Source organism: Balaenoptera musculus, chromosome 3 (genome assembly GCF_009873245.2).
Source record: "Balaenoptera musculus isolate JJ_BM4_2016_0621 chromosome 3, mBalMus1.pri.v3, whole genome shotgun sequence".
NCBI classification, from domain to species: Eukaryota; Metazoa; Chordata; class Mammalia; order Artiodactyla; family Balaenopteridae; genus Balaenoptera; species Balaenoptera musculus.
Window position 1 is genome coordinate 26,658,320 of NC_045787.1, and position 22,401 is coordinate 26,680,720.

A 22,401-nucleotide genomic window follows, 5' to 3' on the forward strand; every position below is an offset into this window, starting at 1 on the left:
GAAAACTGGACAGCTACATGTAAAAGAATGAAATTAAAACACTCCCTAACACCATACACAAAAATAAACTCAAAATGGATTAAAGACCTAAATGTCAGGCCAGAAACTATAAAACTCTAAGAGGAAAACATAGGCAGAACACTCTATGACATAAATCACAGCAAGATCCTTTTTGACCCACCTCCTAGAGAAATGGATATAAAACCAAAAATAAACAAATGGGACCTAATGAAACTTAAAAGCTTTTGCACTGCAAAGGAAACCATAAACAAGACGAAAAGACAAGCCTCAGAATGGGAGAAAACATTTGCAAATGAAGCAACTGACAAAGGATTAACCTCCAAAACTTACAAGCAGCTCATGCAACCCAATATCAAAAAAACAAACCTAATCCAAAAATGGGCAGAAGACCGAAATAGACATTTCTCCAAAGAAGATATACAGATTGCCAACAAACACATGAAAGAATGCTCAACATCACTAACCATTAGAGAAATGCAAATCAAAACTACAATGAGGTATCACCTCACACCAGTCAGAATGGCCATCATCAAAAAATCTACAAACAATAAATGCTGGAGAGGGTGTAGAGAAAAGGGAACCCGCTTGCACTGTTGGTGGGAATGTAAATTGATACAGCCACTATGGAGAACAGTATGGAGGTTCCTTAAAAAACTAAAAATAGAACTATCATACGACCCAGCAATCCCACTACTGGGCATATACCCTGAGAAAACCATAATTCAAAAAGAGTCATGGACCACAGTGTTCATTGCAGCTCTATTTACAATAGCCAGGACATGGAAGCAACCTAAGTGTCCATCGACAGATGAATGGATAAAGAAGATGTGGCACATATATACAATGGAATATTACTCAGCCATAAAAAGAAACGAAATTGAGTTATTTATAGTGAGGTGGATGGACCTAGAGTCTGGCATACAGAGTGAAGTAAGTCAGAAAGAGAAAAACAAATACCGTATGCTAATACATATATATGGTTTATAAAAAAATAAAAGGGTTCTGAAGAACCTAGGGGCAGGACAGGAATAGACACAGATGTAGAGAATGGACTTGAGGACACAGGGAGGGGGAAGGGTAAGATGGGACAAAGTGAGAGAGTGGCATGGACTTATATACACTACCAAATGTAAAACAGCTAGTGGGAAGCAGCCGCACAGCACAGGGAGATCAGCTTGGTGCTTTGTGACCACCTAGAGGGGTGGGATAGGGAGGGTGGGAGGGAGACGCAGAGGGAGGAGATATGGGGATATATGTATATGTATAGTTGATTCATTTTGTTATAAAGCAGAAACTAACACACCTTTATAAAGCAATTATACTCCAATAAAGATGTTAAAAAATAAAATAAAATAAAATCAGCCACAGAACAAATGCAGAAGCATGCTAATAATTTCTACACAAAGCAGTCATTTGTCTGACAAACAGATTTCCAGGAAATAACCCATGGTTAAAACAAGAGGGCTCTTTATTAGGAAGAGGAATTCTCTAAGACATAAGTATACAATGGGGTTTTGTTTTCTTATTTTTCATTTGTTGCTACTATCTGTTATTCCTAGATTTTTCAAATTTGCATTACCTTTTTGTCAAAGAGTACATTCACATTCAGTGGGAAATGAAATTTATTAATATGGTGAAGTAAATAATAAGGGAAGATACTCACTAAATCTGTGACTCTTTTGTTTCATTTTCAGAAGGGCCTCTGATTCAGTTAGCAGGAGTGAAGTGGCAGGATATTAAATCACTCCACTCCAGAAACTGTTTTGCCTTTGTTTGCTGAATGCCAATTATTATATTCATTTTCTTATTGCCCTAAAGGAGGGTCATTTGTATTCTAGTTTTCCTAACCTGGAGTCTGTGGACCAGACTGAGGACAGGAGCCAGACTGAGGAGAATAAAAAGACTGGCTAATGCCCAGTTGTGTCCAAACAGGCCTAACCATTTTCTGGTTCTCACACCAGTTTGTTTAACTGATGTGATCAGCAAACCAGATGGAGTTAGAAAGAAAATTCCTCTTAGCTTACAGGAGCCACTGGCAGAGAGAAAATGAAATCATAACCATTTCTTCCTTGTGTTGTTTCTGATTTATGGAGTCATCCTGATACACTTTCCACGTTAGACTGCTACCAAGTGTTCAGATGAGTATAATGAAGTTAACCAGTGTGGGATTGGGAGGTCAGCAGATTGCATTCAAGTATGACCCTGACACCAAGTGGCTACGTGACTTTACCTGTCTAAGCCTTCGTTTCTCCATCGGTATTAAAAGGAGCATAAGCTGGATGGTTAAATTCTCCCAGCATTCTAGAGTGATATGTGTCTGGGATCACTGGACTTGTATTCTGCTTTGATTTCAGAATACTTTCTTGCTCTCCAAGTACTAAACCAGGATATGGAAATAATTCTTTTCTGCTCCTTTCCTTATGTTAAACAGATTCATAAGACCCTTAAGATCAAATAATTCATTACACAAACTCTGTGTTGAACCGCACCAAAATTCATCTGTCCGTCTTCCCCCCACCCCATTCCCACTTCACTTCCTCCCTGTTATTGGGCACTTAACTATATTCCAGTTTCTGTATCCCAATCTAGCAGAAGGAAGAGGTCACATAATGAGTAGAAGTCGTAAAGATTATATGTCATAAGTCATTCATGATCTAGTGAGGGAACAAATGAGGAGGTGGTCAATTTCACCTGAAGAAGCCAGGCAAGGCTTGAAAAGAGGAGCCAAAGCTTGGGCTGAATCACGTGAGATGAGTAGATGCTCACTCAGCAGGCAAAATAGCGTGGGGGACATTCAAAGTGGGGGTAATGGCATATATGGGCGCAGTGCCATGAAGCAATAAGGCTTGTTCAGGAACATGTCCATCAGAATGCTAGAGTGGAGGGAAGGGGTGGACAAAGAGAGATGGGCAGGGGCCATGATGGAGGGCCTCACGGTCTGGACATCAGTCCTCAGCTAGAGTCGTCTTGGGTTCATGCTTTCTGTGGTCCTAAAGGTTTCCATTTGATTGCTGTTCTTTTCTCTACTTGGGGATTCCTTCATCTAAAACACTTGGGGCTTCCAAGAGTGGGTGACAGTTTAGATGTACAACAAATTATATCAAGAGAAAATAAATGCAGTGATTTTGAGTGTATTATTCACCTTCCAGCTGGTCAGTTTTTGCTTTCTGGGCACAGAAGCTCCCCTATAACGTGCAGTTCTGTTTTGACTTTTGCACATTGGGCTTCGGTGTATTTTTCTGGGAACACATTATGTATGAAAGTCAGGGACAGTATTTAGCAAGACGGGGCTCTTTCCCTATTTTATTCATTTGTAAAAGTTCAGATCTAAAAAAAATGTAGCACTGAATATTATGAAACTCAAGGCCATAAGAAAAGGCTGCCACTTTTATTTTCCAAAAAATGCTACAGGTAATAAGGTCAGCTACTGCTAAAATAAAATTGCAACATTACCTAGATGGGAAGACAGATCATTCCAAGAAAACGTAAAAATCTTTGATTCATTTCAGAAATAATCAAGATCTGTTAGACTTAACTACAAAAAGTTATTATCATTCTAAGAAAGATAATAAAGTTTACAAAACTGCAGGAGGTACAGGCAAAATGTTCAATCAGGAAGTGTGTGAGGCTCTGAGGATGCATAGCTTTGGTGTCAAACCCAGGTGAAGGTTTTTTCAAGTTCATCTTTATCACTTAACTGCATTTCTTCCAGCACAAGAATCACTTTTTTTTCTTATGCAAATTTTAATGTTCTGAAATTGGCATGTGTCTTACAACTGATGTACATATTTATTGTGTAGTGTTTCCTTTCTTTCTGAAAGGCTGTCATTAAATTGATGACCCGTCCCCCAGTTGATGGTTTCTCAGAACTGAGAGTATTAGTACTAGTTGATCATGTGTTAGTGATTTAAACCCTCCAAGCCTTCATTTCCTCAGTGGGAGTTATAAAGAAGGTCGTTTATTGGATAAAAATAAAATTGTTTACCTAAAATTCTTGTGCGGTGTCGGGCACTTGGTGATATTTGGCGAGTGCCAGGATGCAAGGTAGGTCAAGTCCTCCAAAGCTCATGGTTCACCTTGTCTGCTTAGTCCTGGGGAGTGGAGACCTGATGGATGGACAGGACTTACTCCACTGCCACCTTTCCACAACACCCCTGCCCCAAGTCCAGGAAGCCAGAAGTTAGCGAACGCCTGAGAACTACTCCTAACCTTTACCCAGAGCTCAGAGTTTGCCCAAGGCTTCATTTGAATAGTCTTTTACCATTTACAAAGTTGTTGCACACACACTCTTTTGATCTGTACAACTTTATGAGATTAGTAGACGCCGTAGGACCCACTTCATTTCTCAGAGGTGAGAAAACTAAAGCTCCTAAGAGGTTGGAAGAAAGGACCAGCATTCTATGCTGGTGACAAAGTGGAGCTGCCAACCCAGACGTGTCTGATCCCAGGCCCAGTGCTGCTTCCAGGATTCAATTCTGCAGAACTACGTTTTCTCAAGTACACCTCTGGGACAAACTTGAGGACTATGACCTGGGATTTGTTTCAGACAGATCAATGCATGAAGAAGAAGCAAGCCATTCCAAAAAAAACAACTTCTAGACTTTTTAAAGGTAAAGATCTGAATGTACAGGCTCATTGTACTGCCACATGTATGAGAAAATGTCCATAGCAGTTGTATCAGGGCTCTATCATGGAGATGAGTGGTGCTGGAAACAGAAGCCAGTAAAACAGCTACAATTCAGACAGCACACACAGCAGTGGGGAGTTGCTGGTGAGTAACCCGGGGCCTCAGGTGTGATCCCTGCGGGTTCAGGTGAGGCTGCAGAATATTCTTAGTCTTACAAGATTAAAGTGCCTCTGGATCTGGGGTAGTGGTCAGTGGGATAATGCAGAAAGATTCATGATCAAATTAGAATTCTTCCCTCGGAGAAAGTATTTGTGAAAAGGTAAACCATCAAGTTGGCAGAATCTAAACCCTCTGGATATTTAAAGGCAAAACCAGGGGGTCTATTTTCCTACTTTAGGGTTTGGAGGTTGGCCACTGAATAAGTTTAAGAGTCCCGATAGAATAGTGAAACTAAGGAGGCCTTCAAATCTTTCCTAGTGTATGATTTGGACTTTAGACATCCATATGAACTGGTTAATAATGTGGTAGTCAAAAAGCTGTATCATTCAGTCACCAAAATTTAAGATAACATTTAAATCAACATCCCTAGGAAAAATGGAAGTCATGTATTCAATGTCCCCAATGATAGAAAATACAGAAGTCAGGGCAATTGACTATCAGTAGTTAAACAGTGTCTTTGACATAAGGTTTATCTATTATCCTGAGAGAGGAGATATTTTCCTTACTGATAGGAATGGAGTAACTTTGAGGATTTGAGTTTAGATGGGGTGGTTACTACATTCTGGAAGAACTTGGTGATGTGTCAGAGACAGCTTCTACAAAACACCAGGAGTCTACAGGGGTTAATAAATACATCTACAAGCCTCCCAGCCATGAGAGAGAAGAGACCCAGAGACAGACACGGAAGGTATGAGCTGGCAGAGCAGGGCTTTCTTTAGGGGGTCTGACCCCAGAGAAGAGCTACTGGATCTCCCACTCAGGCTTTTATATCAGCTGGAATTCCTAGAATTTTACAGTGGAGGGACCTTTTTAAAAGTGTGAGCTATTTCACACATCTGTCCTTTCTACGAGCCATGAAATTTCCAAGGAAAGGATTAGTCCCAGGGATGGGAAAGTGGAACTTTAGGACTTGGTCAACATTTGGCAAGGTCAGGGATAGAAATGTTGCTTGAGATTCTTCTGGATATGGAAGAGAATTTGTAGCCAGGCATTTAGTCCTTTTTTGATCTTGAGTTTGTTATGAGTTGGAAGAGAAAGAAAAAGGAACCAGCATTTGCTCCGGAAAGAAAAATGGTATGAAAACAGAAAAAGGGAGGTTGGCAGGCATCAACGAAATGCGTGGTGATTTTCTCAGGGAGTTGCACTACTTTCTCTTGCCAAAGACCAGAGCCTTTCTTTGGGAAAAGGGGCCTGATGCAAATAAATGACATTCCACACTCCTGTCTGTCAGAGAAGTCTGCCAGGAGAACTAGAGACGTCCAGTGGGACACCTCATCGTCCTGCTTGTCTGGGGACGGGAGCTTTCTACAAGATGAGGGCGCTAACATCTAGAGGGGACGCCAGCCTCCCCAAACTTCTGGGTAGCTCTTCTCCCTTCTGTGTCAAGGCCATCAAGGGAAACTGGCTCCCCAGAGAGAAGACAGGAGCCTGCAGGGTGTCTTACAGGTGGGTGTGCTTCACAAACAGAAGGTGTATGCATAGCTCATACCTCTCACCCCTGCTGCCAAGCGGCTCCTAACTGCACCTCTGACCAATGTCTCTACGACCTGGCTGCATCTGTATCCCCCAGGGGCTGTCTTAGCCCCATCAGGGTGACAAGCAGGTTGGGCCTGATTGGTGCCCACAAGAACCAAGCCTGACTAATCCTAAAACCTGATAAAGCCTTTCACGAGGGACTATGCAGGCAGCACAGAAAAATGAGTAACCACAGCTAGATTAGCAAGGACAGGAAAATCGCACTTCGAAAAGATCGGTATAGGACATCATACACTTTTAAAGACCAAATGTGTCTTTATGTTTCAGCTTTCTTTTCATTTTGAGTCTGGCAGATTCAATGTTATACTTGCTTTGTGAGCAGCTGCTGAACGATGATTTAATTACACTTGTGCTAACGTATCATTATTAATTATAATGCTACATTTAAGCAATTTAGAAATAGTGTTGCATGCTGGACAAGCCATTAATTACACAAATTAAATTTTCTTTTTCTCTCAGTTTATCTGGTAAGGGAAGACGGGCAGATAAAAACATGTGGGCTACTGAAAACTCTACTTGTTCTCAGGCTACTGTGTAACTTGAAGCAGGCCTATGGTAACACCTGATGTACGCATTCACCAGTTTATCGAAGCAAAGGGCAGAAAGGAGGCAGGAAGGGAGGCAGGAAACCTGCTTTAGCAAATGACGCTCGTAGAAGTCCCTCCCCGCCCCCCTGACGCCCCCAACGCTGCTGAGACTCGTCAGTTACCTTGCTCCAGTTTCCCACTTTCCAGCCAGCGCAGGGACGGAGGTGGCACCTCTTAGCAGGGTCAGGTCTCTGCAGGGCGGCGCAGTCGGAATCCACGTGGGTGCTGCACTGCACGCTCCGCCAGTAGGCCCCCAGGCCACACGTGGTGGAACACTGCCGGGGGGTGGGGGGGAGGAGAGAGAAGATGGAGGCTCAGGGCCGCTTTCTCAGACACACCCCACCCCACCCTGGAGTCGGGGGTCCTCAATCTCGGCTACTCACTAAAACGGCCTGCAGAGCTTTTGAACAAACCAGCGCTGAGGCTCCAACCCCAAACAATCTGAACGCCTGTGGGTAGGGCTCAGGCAGGAGTATTTAAGAAACAAATCCCAGGTGATTCTAATAAGCAGCCAGGCTTGCGAATCCCTGATTTCTCTGTGGGAGGAAAACCCAGTGCAAATGGAGATGTGCTTCCCTTTAAAAAGTATCCTGGTGGAAGGACCTAGAGTCTGTCATACAGAGTGAAGTAAGTCAGAAAGAGAAAAACAAACACCGTATGCTAACACATATATACGGAATCTAAAAGAAAAAAAAAATGGTCATGAAGAACCTAGGGGCAAGACGGGAATAAAGACGCAGACCTACTAGAGAATGGACTTGAGGACACGGGGAGGGGGAGGGGGAAGGGTAAGCTGGAATGAAGAGAGTAGCATGGACATATATACACTACCAAATGTGAAATAGATAGCTAGTGGGAAGCACCCGCAAGGCACAGGGAGATCAGCTCGGTGCTTTGTGACCACCTAGAGGGGTGGGAGAGGGAGGGTGGGAGGGAGGGAGATGCAAGAGGGAAGAGATATGAGAACATATGTATATGTATAACTGATTCACTTTGTTATAAAGCAGAAACTAACACACCATTGTAAAGCAATTATACTCCAATAAAGATGTTAAAAAAAAAAAAAGTATCCTGGTGTGAGGCCTGGGGAAGGGGGTGAGCTGCAGGCACTGCCGCATTTCACCAATGCTGCTCATAGAAAGGGAAGAGCAGAAAATAGCCTCGGTCAACATTTTTTCAATTGGCTCATTTATGGAGGTAAATTCTCCTCCTTAAAATTCTTTAGGATTGGATTTGAATCTCTCATAATTTCCTAGCTTTTTTTCCTCTGTACTATATTATGCGTGTATATATATGATATACATATATATATGAGATAATAACAGCTGAAGTGCATAGATTGATTGCACTAGTGGCCCCATTGTTCACACCCATGCTCTTTTCAATGGACTTCACAGCTCCTCTCATCATATGGTGGAATGTATTTCCCCAGCTGCTGAATCAGGACTGTTCTTGCAACTTTCTTTTGCCAAGAAATTGCAGTGGATGCTGTCGTGCCAGTTCTCAAGAGGCCTTGCTTGTTTTGGTTCTCTCTTGGACCCTTGTCTCTGCCATGAGAATAAAACTGGGCTAGCCTGCTGGAGGATGAGAGATCATGTGAAACCCAGCTGGGTGACCCAGCCGAGCCCATCTCAGACCAGCCAGCCTTCAGCTGACCCTTCAGCAAATGCATGACAAGCCAAGCTGAGGTCAGCTAAGCTCAGCCCGGGTCAGCAGATACTCCTAGCTGACCCAGAAACTCATGGACAAAAATTAATGTTTGCTGAGATATTGTGGTTGGTTGTTATATAGCGTTATTGTGGCAATGGACAACTGATACAACTACACAACAGGTACCTTTCCTATATTTTCTCTAACCTCTGAGACTCAGGATACAATTATAATTCTGCAGCTGACTAATTGTGCAATCTTTTGCAGTTTCCAAACTTCCCTAGCATGTGAAACTGGTGATAACACTAAGACCTCAGTTATTAAGTTGCTGTGAGAACAACAGAGGTAATTCACACACAAAGTGAGTGCTCTACAAATGTTACCTATTAAACATAGCATACCTGCAAGGTCAGCGTTATGAGTCCCACTTTCCAGATTTCCGGGGCCCAGAGAGCTTAGCAGTCATGCTTAAGGTCACACAGACAGTACAATGTTAATTTCACATTACGACATGGAGAAAAACATGACGTTTGCCCCAAACCCAGGACAGGAGCTAGTGAGACCAAATTCCCAGCCTACTGATGACCCTGGTACATCACAAGTGATGTCTACAGTTCTTTGTACCATATTTATGTTGTAAATAAACACATGTCTCTGGAGCTCTGAATCTAGTCCTGTTAGATTCAGATATTGTGAGTAGACATTTGTTTAATTCCTTTTTGACAATTTCTATTTAGACAGCAAATGAGTCCAAAGGTGAAGCTGACAGGAGGATGTCCATGGAAGGCAGTAAGTAAAAGGGGATTCCACTGATTGTCTCTTAAGTTAGTTTCAAATTAGGAGTGCAGTGGGGGGTGGGGGTCAGAGAAGAGAGGGGGACCCTAAGGAGGCAGAAGGGACAACTTGCTTGTTCTGGGAACTTTCTCCCTCGTTACAGCTAGTGACCCTGTGACAACCGATTTACCAGGTCAAGGAGCAGGTTTGGGGGTGTTCAGAACAGGAACTGATGTGCAGGGCTACATCAGAATCCTGCGAAAACTGCTGTGAAAGGCTGTGGAAAATTTTACTGTCACTTCCATTTACAGGACTGCACAGCATACATTTCACTGACTGGCCCAAGGGATCCGACTGAATGAGGAGGCAATTTGATGAGAGGTGATCTTCTGTCAAAATGAGATCCACGCCCATGCATACTGTGAAGCACCTACATTTTCTGTCTTATAAATAGATATCAAAGCCAATGCTTACTGAGTACTTCCTATGTGCCTGACACTCTCCTACACATAGTTATTCCTTTCATCTCATAACAATCTTATGAATCAGGCATCGTCATCATCCTCATTTTAAAGATGAGGAAATGGGTGAAGTGAGAACATACAGTTAGTAAATGATGGAGCCAATACTCAAACCCAGAACATCTGCTTTCTAGATTTATGTCTATTTACAGTGTTAACTCGGTTTTTATATCAATTCTTTAGTAATTTTCAAAATCACAGGTAGTTAGAGGAACATGCTGTGTATGCTGGGGGACATGAACACCCCTTCAACACAGGACAGAAAGGGAGGACACAGAGAGAGAAATTTCAGATCGAATGCTAAGGAACTTTAGAAATGACAATACTTCCAATCTGAAAGAGCAGGAAAGGCTTTATGGAAGAAGAAGCTCAAAGCTTGATACTGAAGAACAGGTAGAACGTAAAAGGACAAAAAGGAGAAAGAGAAGGAAATGCCAGGCAGAGGAAACAGCATAAACAAAGGCATTGAACTGAGACGAGCAGGTTTAGTGGAAACTGAGCAGTTTAGATTTGGTGAAGCTTACGATGGATGAAGTCATAGGAGGTAGTATGTTGAAAGCGGAATTATTCGAGGACCTGAAGGTTGTTGGATATTAGAGTGGATTTTATCTGATATGTAACGGAGAGACATTAATGATTTGTGATCAGGAGTTTGGAATGATTAGAAAATTCCGTTCAGAAGAGTAATATGGCAGTCTTACATCTCTTGTGACGACGTATGGAAAGCATTGGGGAGGAGAGAGAGTGGAAGTGCCCAGACCAGTAAGGGCAAAGGCAAGAGTCCTAACAAGAGTAGTAACCAAGGGTTCTCCATTCTCGACTATTGGGGCACTATTGGTATTTTGGACTTCCCTCAATGTCACAGGACCCTCCTTGTCTTTGGCTCTCAGACACTGAATACTGGTAGCAGCCCCCGTCCCCCATCATTGTAACAGACAAAAGCATCCCTACTCTTTTCCAGCTGCCTCCCACCGTTAGATTGGAAACTCCTGAGCCTAAACTGACAGGAAATGAAGAGGAGATGACAGAAATGATGAGATGACACAGACTTGAAAAACTGTTAGGGTTTTTCTAGTAGGACAAGGGAAGACTGATACCAGTGGTGATCCTGGGGTTCCTAAGGTGTGGTGATTGAGTGGCCAGTGATGCCATTATAGGGAGGGACAATCCTAAAGAAACAACTTCAGATATGGGTAAAATAAAAAATCAGGGGAGAGTGGGAAACTCAAAACCCAAAGTTTTCATTCTGAATCCTGAAACTCTCAGACAATTCTGTGTATTAAACATTTTGTCTCAAAAGATGCATAAAGGGGGCAGGCACCAAGCCCTGTCATGAAGGGGACTCCTGCCAAATGTGGAACTCTGTTCTTGTAATATCCTTGTAGCTTTACAAACCTCTGCAATCTGGGCCAATTCCCCCTTTCCAGCCAAACTGCCTAGAATTAATAGCTCTCAATGGCTCCAGCACGGTTGCCAAATTTTTGGTGAGCTATGATGTATTCAATAAGAGACTTTATTTCTGTCAAAGTCAAAGATATGACATGAGATAGAATTAATTTTTGTATCTTGATCTACTAAAATCAAAATGCGTCCGTTAACCTCTGGGCTCAAACAGTCATCAGGGTTGATAGGTACTTTTATTTAGGTTTAGTTTATTTGGATATAGTAACTTCTCATTAGATCAATTAACAATTAACATGTATTAAATATCCTCAGGACAAAAGCATTAAAACACATTTACATAAGAGTATGGGAAAGGAAACTAATTTCTGGGTCATCCTAAAGCTACTTTTTAATGAAACTTTTGTATGAATTTGTGGACTCAGAAGAGCTGTCCATCTTTATTAACAGCCCTAATGTGGGGACTGTCCCATCTGAGAACTGTGATAGCCTCCGAAAGGGTCTCTCCTTTGGGCTGCACTTTGGTATCTCCTTCCATCTCAATACTATAAATGTTCTCCCCAAAGTCACCAGTGACCTTCTAATTGTAAGATCCATTAGGTCCACTGTCAGTCTTCATGTTCCTAGATGTCTGTGGCACCACATTTCTTGATTTAAGCCTTAAATATTAGACTGTTCCTTACCAGTCTTTCACATGGAATCTCTTTGTCAGCCAGCTCCTTAAAATGTTGGTGTTTTCCAGAGTCCCAACCCTGGACCACTCCTCTTTGCGGCCTACAGGCTGTGCTTGGGTGACCTCATTCACTTCCAAGGTTCTAACTTCTACCTATTGATCATGGCTACCAAATTTTATCTCCAGTTTTCACCTCTCTCAAGAACCTCAGACCCATACACACAAACACCTGCTGGTTATCCTTTGGATATCCCACAGTCCTATCAACTAAACTTGATCTGTAACTGAACTCATCATCCTTCCTTTCTTTGTCTCTTTTGAAACTTACTCTTCCCATACATTGTACTATATCTCAGTTTATAGGAGCATCACCCAACAGACACCCAAGATTCCAACAGAATAGTCATGACAAACTCCTCCTCTCCTCTCTCCTCTCCATACCCCACGTTCAGTTCTTCACAAAGTCCTGCTGATTTTAAGTTCTCAGTGACTCCTGAGTTTACCTTCCCTTCTTCATCCCAAGCATTCTTGTCCTAGTTCTCATTCCTCATCTGGACTACTGCAGTATCCTCCCAACAGGTCAAATCCCTCATCCTCACTGCTTCCAGGATGAGCTACCTAAAACCCACAGTGGGCCGTGTCATTCAGTGGCAGAGACTGCTAGATACTCACTATATTCCTTTTTCCTCTTCTTCCTGGGTGCACAATTAGATTACATTTTCCATCCACCTTGCTGTTTGGTTTAGTCATATGACTGATTTCTAGACAATGGAATGTGAGTAGAATTGATAAGTGCCCCTTCTAGGCTTGGCCCATAAAACCTCCCATGGGAGTGCCTCTGTGCTCTTTTCTCTTTCTGACTGTGACTAGAATGGTGACCCCAGGGCAAATTTGAAGATGGGAGGATGGCAGAGCCATTGTCAGACTGGATTCCCAGCATCATTTTCTACTACCACCACTGCAGACATGGAATCACCTTGTATTATTATGCTGAGTGAGAAATCAAGTTCTGGCGAACCATAACTTGTTTGGCTCTATTTGTTAACAACAGCCTAGCCTCTGTGTGTGTGTGTGATTTCTAATTACGTACACATACTGTACACATGTCATTCATACTTTATTCTGATATTGATCCCATACATATGCCTTTTATCATCTACACTTTCACACTATGTTTGAGCTAGCTTGTATTCTTCTCAAGGCCCACAGTGTCTTTAATGGTAGGTACTTTCAGACTTCATCTCCATTGGCTAATTAACAAAATCCTACAAATTATCTAGTAGCCTCAGTTTCCATAACTTGTTCTCTTTGTCTTTGAGTATGGACACACTGTCCAGACTGCTTTCTTGGATGCAGAACAATAAGCCTATTTATCTGTCCCCACGCTTTTGGAAAGAAAGATACCTTTGGGTGGTACTACTTAAAAGGATATCATTCATAAAACCTAAACAGAACATTTTTATTTCAAAATATCTAGGCTGAACCCACTGCAGTGACCTTATAGGCACCATTTGCCCCTGTGAACTCAAAAGTAACCACGGAGCCCTCAATGTTATTTTAAGTACCTTCTTGTGAACTATGTGATTTTCTCATCTGTCTACCCAGGGTCACCACATAACTGGCATTGTTTTTATGTCATATGACCAAAGAAGAAAGAAAAATAGCAGAAGGTAGAGAGAGTGGTGATGTTTTCTGATTTGCAAAGCAATGGATCATAGGCTATGAAGTCTGTCTGCTTGGGTTCAAATCCCTGCCGTGTCACTCATGAGCGTGTGTGATTCTGGCTAGCTACTTCACCTTTCAGCTCCAGTTTCCTTATCTCTACAATGGGGGCCAATATTACCAATCTCCTTGGGCTGTAGTGAGGATTCACGCATTCACATGAATGCATGTGAATTAGCATAAAATCATGCTATAAAGCATGGCACACATTTTATAGATGTTCATTGCCAACATCCTCCTCATCATTAAGAGCCCACTAGGACTTTCCTAATGGAAAGAAACCTGACTAAAATGTCAGGGATCATGAGACCCACTCCTCTCCTTTTTTTCAACAAATTGGATTACTCTTAAGCATGAAAATCTTTTCTCCTCCTGAACCTGGATTCTTTACTTCCAAATGGGGATAATAAGATGCCCCTCCATTGACAGAAAATGAAATGAATGTGATTTCACTTTAGAAATCAAAGTAAATCAATGTGAAACAGAGTTCAAATGCAAACAAAAAATTTTGGAAGTTTGAATACACCTATTTTTTTTTTGGCCAGTATAGTCAATTTCAGGACCAATGATGCTGATTAATTTACACAAAAGAATTTTATACAGCTAAATTGTTGATTGGTACTGAAATTCACTAGAGAGACAGCAGATAAGAGCAGAAAGATTTAGAAGATTCATCATCCAACTGACATGTCCATAGACAAGTTACTTAACTGTTAAAAATCTTAGTTTTTCTCTACATAAATTGGTATAAACAAGACCCTACCTACTCCCCAGGACTGTCAAAAAGAGAAAATAGTAGACTACATATGGAAGTGGTTTGGAAATTAACATGCTTCATAAATGAAATATATTGTTATTTTATATTAGCTGTTAACACTTCTTTTTAGCTAGAGAGATGAGTCATGCATTGTCATCAAAAATGCTGAATGACATCAACATGTGACTATTTTGCCACAAAGTCCTCTTTTGCATTGTCAAGTTATTTTTAACAAGTTCAAATACTGTGCATTCAAAATTCAAGTGGGTGAGAAATGATTTTGATGCTTCAAAGGATGTAATTAGTTCTAGAAATGGAGAAACAAATATCTAGCCAAATTCCTCAAACCTGAAAACAGGGACCAATGCTTTGTCATCATGTTTATTTCCTTCTTCCTCTATCTTCTAATCCTTTTAATAATCCAAAAAGAATTTTTTTTTAATACAGGCAAACACTGAGTCCAAAAAGAAAAGAAATGCTTGATACAGTGAGCTATAGAATTCTTTTAAAGAAATTTGTCATAGATTTCCATTCCAATTGTGATTGCTTGACAGGTTTAAACCAGAGTCTCAACACTGGTTTTCTGAATGAAATATGAACTCAGGTCCTTCCAGTGGTCCCTCTTCACAGCATCATTACAGTTTGTAGCTGGAAGGGACACTGGAGAGGAGCGGTGATCTACACTAGTTCCACTGTTCTGTAGATCAAAAGCAGGCTCAGAGAGACAGACTGAATTCTCCACTGTCACACAGCTGGCTGACTCAGGTCTCCTGATTTAGTTCTAGGTTCTTTTCACTATATCTCACTACATTTGTTCTCCTTCCCTGGATTTTTTTTTTTTTCTTTCATTTTTGGAGTTAAGGAGGTGAAGAGGGAGGTGAGGGCATGGACCTGTTTGCTTCCCTTTTTTGTACATTAGACTATGTTTTACACAAGTCCATTTTGAAATTTGGAATGCAACACCCCTAGCTAATTTCCATATAGAATCAGGCCTGGGTAAGAAATAGAACTCCTACCTCGCTCCAGTTTCCAACGGTCCAGTACACAGGGCTGCGGCCCGTTGAGAGCTGCTTGTAATCCGAGGCATTCAGCAAAAACCCTTCAGCAATCAGACTTGTTGCATCTTCCTCGGTCAGGACTGGTCCGGAACTCTGTGTTAGATTTGTGTTGCTTGGAAGTTCTCGGGGGTGATGGTATACTGGCTTTTCTGAGTATGCTGGCTGGTGGTCTCCTCCCAGAGGGAGTGGAGTGTCAGCTGGCTTTTCAGTGACCATCCCTTCAGCTCTGGGTGCACCATTTTTGAGAGTGGTGGGCCTTTGGCTGGGCACCAGTCCTTCCGACACTGTGCTGAAGGGTGGCCACAGGGGTGCCCCTCTAAGATAAGGTGTTGGCGGAGGTCCAAGTGGCATTTCTGTACTTCTTTCCACTGGAGCATCACTTCCAGGTACTCTGATCTGGGTCCATGTCACAGAGCTGTTCTCATCTTTGTTCTCAGGTTGTTCACGGTCTTCCCCTGAGCCACTGTGAATCTCCATTTCTGGCTCTTTGGTCAAGGGATTATAAAATGGAGTCACCTGCCATGTCACAGGATTGCTGGAAGTTGACAAATCAGAACCACTCATTGTTGTGACTACCAGGTCTCCCTCTGAGGTGGGACCAGTGTCTGGATTGGAAACATTCTCTTCATTTGGCTGGGTACTCAAAGACCAGGAAGTGAGGATGGGCTGGGAAGTACTTCCAGTGGAAATGACATAATGGGAGTCCAGTTCAGTTTGGGTTGAACTATTCTGCCACTGCTTCCCATCCAGGTCTACTTCTTTGGAGGCTGTGGTAGGACCAGGGCTGTTGATTGTCAGAGCACTTGTGCTCACAGGCCCAGGCACTGTGGGTGTAGTCAGCACCCTAGGACTGGGTGTAGTCAGCACCCTAGGACTAGGTGTAGTTGGAGGGATGGGCTTGAATGGGTCAGTTGTTGGTAGCTTTTTCCCATTGGAAATTGTGCCTTTGTTGGGTTTTAGAATTCTCCGGCTAGATGGGCACTGCTGGAGGCCACATAGAGCTCGGCTATTGGGTTTCCTTGTCACGTCGCAGGGCTCATTGTGGTTCTTGGCACACGTGACACTGCGAATCCGCACTCCGCCACCACAGGAAACAGAACACTGGAAAAGAGAGACGGCTATTAGTCTAGTTTGGTGGAAAGATGTGTTGGTTCTCATGCTAAGGTTTATGGCAAATCAGGACAGGCCCAGTAGAAACTGAACTGTGCAGCTAAAATCGTTCTCTATCTTTGTATATGGTTTCTGTGCAATTTTAGTTTCCCATGGAAATATGTATCTCCGGGAGACCAGCTAAGGCTCAGGACTAACCATTTACCTATCACAAACTGAAAATGCAAACCATGAAATAGTAAAACTGAAGTCTCCCTGGGCTATGACTGTTGGATAGTAGATCCACAAAGAGTGCAATGATTTAAACAGATCACCTAATTTTAAAAAAGAGATAGTAATATTATCTTCCCTAGGGTTTGATGCTATTAAATTAATGTAAACTGTTTACGTATTTTTTGGAATCTATTAATTTCATGATATGAGCCTTTCCCTTTATATCCATATAGCCACATAGCCTCACTCAGGCATCCTAAGCTCCATTTTCTTGCCTGTGTCAGATGGACTCAGATTAAAAGCTAGACAATAACCATACTCACACATGTATACAGATCCAGGACCTTTTATGAAATTTAAAGGTGGGTAGTTAACCAAAGGTGGGGAGATACCATTTCCAAAGAGTTAGGGAGTCCTGTAGCATGGCGCTGATACACACATGGACGCCGTGGCAGGTCCCCCTCCCTAGTGGTCCCTCCAGGCTCTGTAGGGCACAGGCAGCTAGACTGCCTTTGGGGGAAACCTAACAGGACAGTCATTTCTCAGGATTCATGGTAAAGACTATGTCATCAGTCTTAGCAGCTGCAAACCACACATAGTTGCTACATAACACTAAATTTCTTGATATTTTGAAAAAAATCCGTATTTTTACCAAACTGCTCCATTTTTAGCCTTCCTTTCCAATGACATTTTAAGTTATCCGCCAAATACTGGTTCTTGAACATGGACTGTTCAGGAGTCTGTGCTGACTGTTTCACATTCATCTGTCTTACATCTCTGACCCTAAAGTAGCTTTCTTGAAGATGGGGACTACATAATGTTTCCTGGATTTCAAAGGGCTTCACAGCCATTATTCTGTGTGATACCCTGTGAATATGAGCCCTGTGAGATTTATAGGGCTGTGAGATTTACAAGGCTGGAATTATTATTCCATCTCTTACAAGAGAGGAGGAAGCTGACACCCAGGAACCTGCTTGAAAGGCTCTAAGTCAGTGGCAGAGTAAGAATTAGATTAATTCCATGCCCCTCCCCACCGACAAAAAAAAACCCTAGCACAGCACAGTGGAAAGCAGTTTGTCTACTGAATTCACTTATTGACTTAACCAAACTTTTGATGTCTGAAAATTTACCCAAAGGCAGAAACTGTTTCTTATCCATAACTGAATTCCAGGATAGTTCTTGGGATACAATGATCACTTACTACATATTTATTACATGACTGTTCTACTTGGAAAATAATCAGGAATGGGAAAATTCTTCTCCCTGTGAACTTATGCATTTTTCAGCTTGAACTTCTCGCCTTCTCAAGTCCTGTTTTCAATTTCCCCTGTATTGGAAAATAACTTCCCTCTTTACTTTGTTCCAATCCAGCATAATCACTCACTGATGTATGATAGCTCTGTTGAAATCAGCATATTTGAAAAGCAGGAGAGACACGTGAGCACAGAAGACTGTGCAGCTCAGGGAATGTTCAACTGCAGGTTTGGGGTCAACCAATAAAGCTGTGAGTTTAAGATGTCAACAAACACTCAAATGCCCAGTTCTAAGACTGAACTTCCAAGTTCTGATATAATAATATTAATCTTTGGTGGGAACAGTGCTTCATGGACCAAGAAATGCACACTTATTTCCTACCAAATGGAGACTACCAGCTAAAGCTCTCAGATCTCAGTGGTGAGGAAATGGTTTCTTCCAGCACTTTCCACGACTCACTTCACTTTGGAGCCTGGGACAGGCAGGCTGGGGGTATTTATTTTCCTGGTTTACTACAGTATTTCTGCTCTTCTTGTGTATGGAGACACTTGATGCTCCATCCATTTTAGTCATCCTGAGTCACTTCTCCACTTGTTACATTCTGATCCCATCTCCTAGGGTTTTCAAATCTCCACTTTGTAAAAATGTATCAGTCTAACCAAATAATCCTCCATGTATGTCTGAACGTATTTCCACGATGGCAACCTCAGGTAGGCTCTGATCAAGAGGTGATTCATAAATGAGGACCTTGCTAGCACTAACGCCAACTATTCTCAAGCTGCAGCTGTACTCTGCTTTGGGTTTTCTTTCCAAGAAATGTCAGAGTAGACAAAGCTCATAGTAGGAAACTCTTTGATTTTTCTTTTCTTTCCCTTTTTTTTGTTTATTTTGATTTGCAATGCCCCTAATACCCACAGACTTTACTGTACAACTTTACAAGCATTTCTAAAAATCCAAAAATATATGGGTGTGTGCCCTCCACCTCATGTTGAACTATGAAGTAAAAGAGCTATAAAACCTGTAAGAAATAGCTTAAAGCCCTCAATATGCCATTATTAACTCCATGCATGATGCAGGGACTAAGCCTCAGTGCTTCCTCATCTAGAAATTGAAAGTAATACTCACCTTTCCAGGCTGCTGTGAATATTATACAAGAAAACAACCTTAACATAGTACATAATATATAGAAGAAATTGGGAATTGGAAGTTATTATTATCACTGTTATAATATTGATGCTGATAATAACAATAGTAATAGTAATAACAAAGGGCATGGGGGTCCCCAATTTCTGCTATCCTTGTGAAGCACAGACTGACACACGGACCTGTCTTAGGGCATGCTGTGAAGTGAGCAGGTGTCTGAGTAAAGCAGTTGAAGGCACAAGTCTAGAAGACACCTGTAAAGGCCCATATATCCCATGGGTTTATTGCTGGATTTTCTTTTAGATTCAGGTTTCCTAGGACTAATAGATGGATAAGTTTTTTATTTTTAATTTACAAATTACAAGTATTAAATAATCTTATTCACTGTGAACTTGTTCAGCCTAAAAGAATAAAGCAGGAGTAAATAATCACTATCTAGGTGGTTGCTTAATTAAAATACATTAGCTTTTGATCTTTCAAAACAGAAGATTATTCTAGAACAGAAATGCCAAAGTGGCAGCCTAAGGGCTACATGTGGCCCATTGGCATGTATTCTTTGGTCTGCTCAACCTCAAAACAAACAAGCAAACAAACAAAATACAAACACCAAATTAGTGGCCAACATTTAAAAATGAGCAGATGTCATATTAAAACTCCAGGTTTTTAGCTTCTCTTGAAAAAGCAGATGATCTGTAACTATTGCCCCATTCCAAAATGGCAATTCAAAACTTCATGAATGGATACCTGGGTCTGGAAGAGTTTATATGTTTTCCACCTACCATTCATTCCCATCTGCTTTCCTTACTCAGGAGACACGGAATCTTTCAAATAATGGATGGATGCCATTCCTTCACATTGGGCCATATTGTGCCCAGTGAGAGGGTCAGTGTTAACTATCTACCAAGTATATTGGGCCTAAAAACTCAGTTGCCTTTTCTCATAGTCACAGCAAAACAAGCAGTGTTGTTGTGCCTTCAGCCCATGCTTCTTCCAGTACATCTTCCAACTGTGTTTATCTCCTTAGAAGCTGTCAAACCCTTCAGATGAGATAAATGCAGGACACAAAGCCACACTTAGAACTCATCTCAACTGGTAGTTTCAGGATTCTCAAAACCAATTTCCGCTAGGATTATCTTACACCCTTACCTTATAATTTTGAACCTGGTACCAGGCAAATAGCTTGTCAATCTGTTTATGTCCTCCCTGGGAGTTATCTTGCCCTCATTTGCCATCAATCTTAGATTAAGGTCTCTGGGGGGAGCCCACTGAGAAAGAGGTCTGCTGCTAAATTAGTCAACTCTATCCATCCGAGGTGCACTGTGCAGTGGGGGGGACCCCCAGTTGGCTCAGAGCTGTAGTGCTAAGAGAGAGTTTATTCAAAACCACAGTTGAGGTTTCTCAGAGAGCTTGGGCTAAAGGGATGAGCAGGGAAACAGCTAATGCTTTGGGCATAAAAACATTTAATGCATAGTCTCAGGAATTTATAAATGAATGATTGGACCTCATACTAAAACCATTTTGAAAGTAAGCTAAAACCCTTAGGTACCTGTTATTGGCTGAACTGTGTCCCCTCCAAACAAGATATACTAGAGTTCTAACTCTGGCTCACCCTCTTCACTCATACGTCAGAATGTGGTCTTATTTGGAGATGGGGTCTTTACAGAGGTAATCAAGTTAAAATGAGGTCACTAGGTTGGGCCCTAATCCAAACTGACCATTGTCCTCATGGAAAGAGTAAATTTGGATACAGAGACACACATATAGAGACAATGCCACGTGAAGATGAAAGCAGAGATGAAGGTGATGCATCTACAAGCCAAGAAACACCAAAGATTATGAGCAAAGCACTGGGGGTTAGGAGAAAAGCATGGAAAAGATTCTCCCTCACAGCCCCCAGAAGGAGCAAGCTCTGCCCACACACCTTGATCTTGGACTTCTGGTTGCTGTGAATGAAAAATGTTGCCTGCCATATCAGTAAACAAAGGATGTTGCAGCTGTCAAGCCACTACAGCCGGCCGATGGTGAGCCCTGAGGGGACTCAGGATGGGGAAGAATAGGATCCTGGCTGGAGATAGCTGAGGTGCACATCAAAGGCATGCTTTCAATGAGCCTAGACTCCTGCATCTTCCCATACATAGAAAAGTGCTAAATTCCTTAACTTGAGATATCTGGTTTTCTTTAATTAATGGTAATCTTTAGATGTTCCAACTACCTGGTCTTTGTCACAAAAACCCCTATATATGTCAATCCCAGTCTCCCAATTTATCCCTCTCCCTTTCCCCCTTGGTAACCATAAGTTTGTTTTCTACATCTGTGACTCTATTTCTGTTTTGTACAACATTGTAAATCAACTATACTCCAATAAAAATTTAAAAAAAAACACAAAACCCTACATATCCTGGCTCGTCCCTTACCTCTTTGGAGCAGTCCCTCAGAGCTACCTGAGAGGCCGTGTCCCAGGCTTAATGCCTCAGTTTTGTCCACCAAATAAAACATAACTCTCGACTTTTAGGTTGTGCATTATTTTCAGTCAACATTACAAAAATGGTGAGACAATACATTTCTATTGTTTAAGACACCCAGTTTGTAGTACTTTGTTATGGCAGCCCTAGCAAATGAATACAGTACTCTAGATAATTAAAAACAAATCAGACATGATGCAGAGAATCAGCATGGCTCCAAATTGGTTTTCTGTGAGTAGCTGTTTCAGACAAGGGTGCTCACATGTGTTTTCCAGGAAACCTGGCAAAGCATGGGCTGCTGACATCTGGGAAGGACTGAGATGTTGGCACTTGCCGAGGTCCCATGCCAAAAGAGCAGGCGGTCGAGGCTAAAGCATCAGGTGTCCAGCCTCACAAGAGTGTCCTGGACCTTGAATGAATCTAGGAAATACTGAGGGTAAGCGACTCAGAGATGTCTCCTCACCTTCCATGCTCTGTCTCCCTTCAGTTTGCAGGAACTCCTATGGCCTTCACATGAATTTTGTTCGCCTGTTTGTTTTATTTTTCATTTAGCTATAGATAAGCCACTGGCACTTGCTGCAGTGCCTTCTGTTTGAAGAGCCAGGAGAGCTTGTTTGTGAAACATTTAATCTATCTGGTCACTTGTGCAAGCCAACACCCGAGTGAACAGCTT

At 42.0% G+C, this 22,401-nt stretch overlaps 1 protein-coding gene across 3 annotated transcripts in view; it reads right to left on the bottom strand.

The window, feature by feature from the left end:
* Nucleotides 1-22,401, bottom strand: part of ADAMTS12 (ADAM metallopeptidase with thrombospondin type 1 motif 12) — a 415,782-nt gene that overhangs the window by 51,701 nt on the left and 341,680 nt on the right. For all 3 annotated transcript variants that reach the window (XM_036846885.1, XM_036846887.1, XM_036846886.1), the window contains 2 exons: nucleotides 15,505-16,647; nucleotides 7,113-7,265 (listed from right to left, as the gene is read on the bottom strand). In XM_036846885.1, the coding sequence (XP_036702780.1) occupies nucleotides 7,113-7,265; nucleotides 15,505-16,647 (1,296 nt within the window). The remainder of the gene's footprint in view (nucleotides 1-7,112; nucleotides 7,266-15,504; nucleotides 16,648-22,401) is intronic.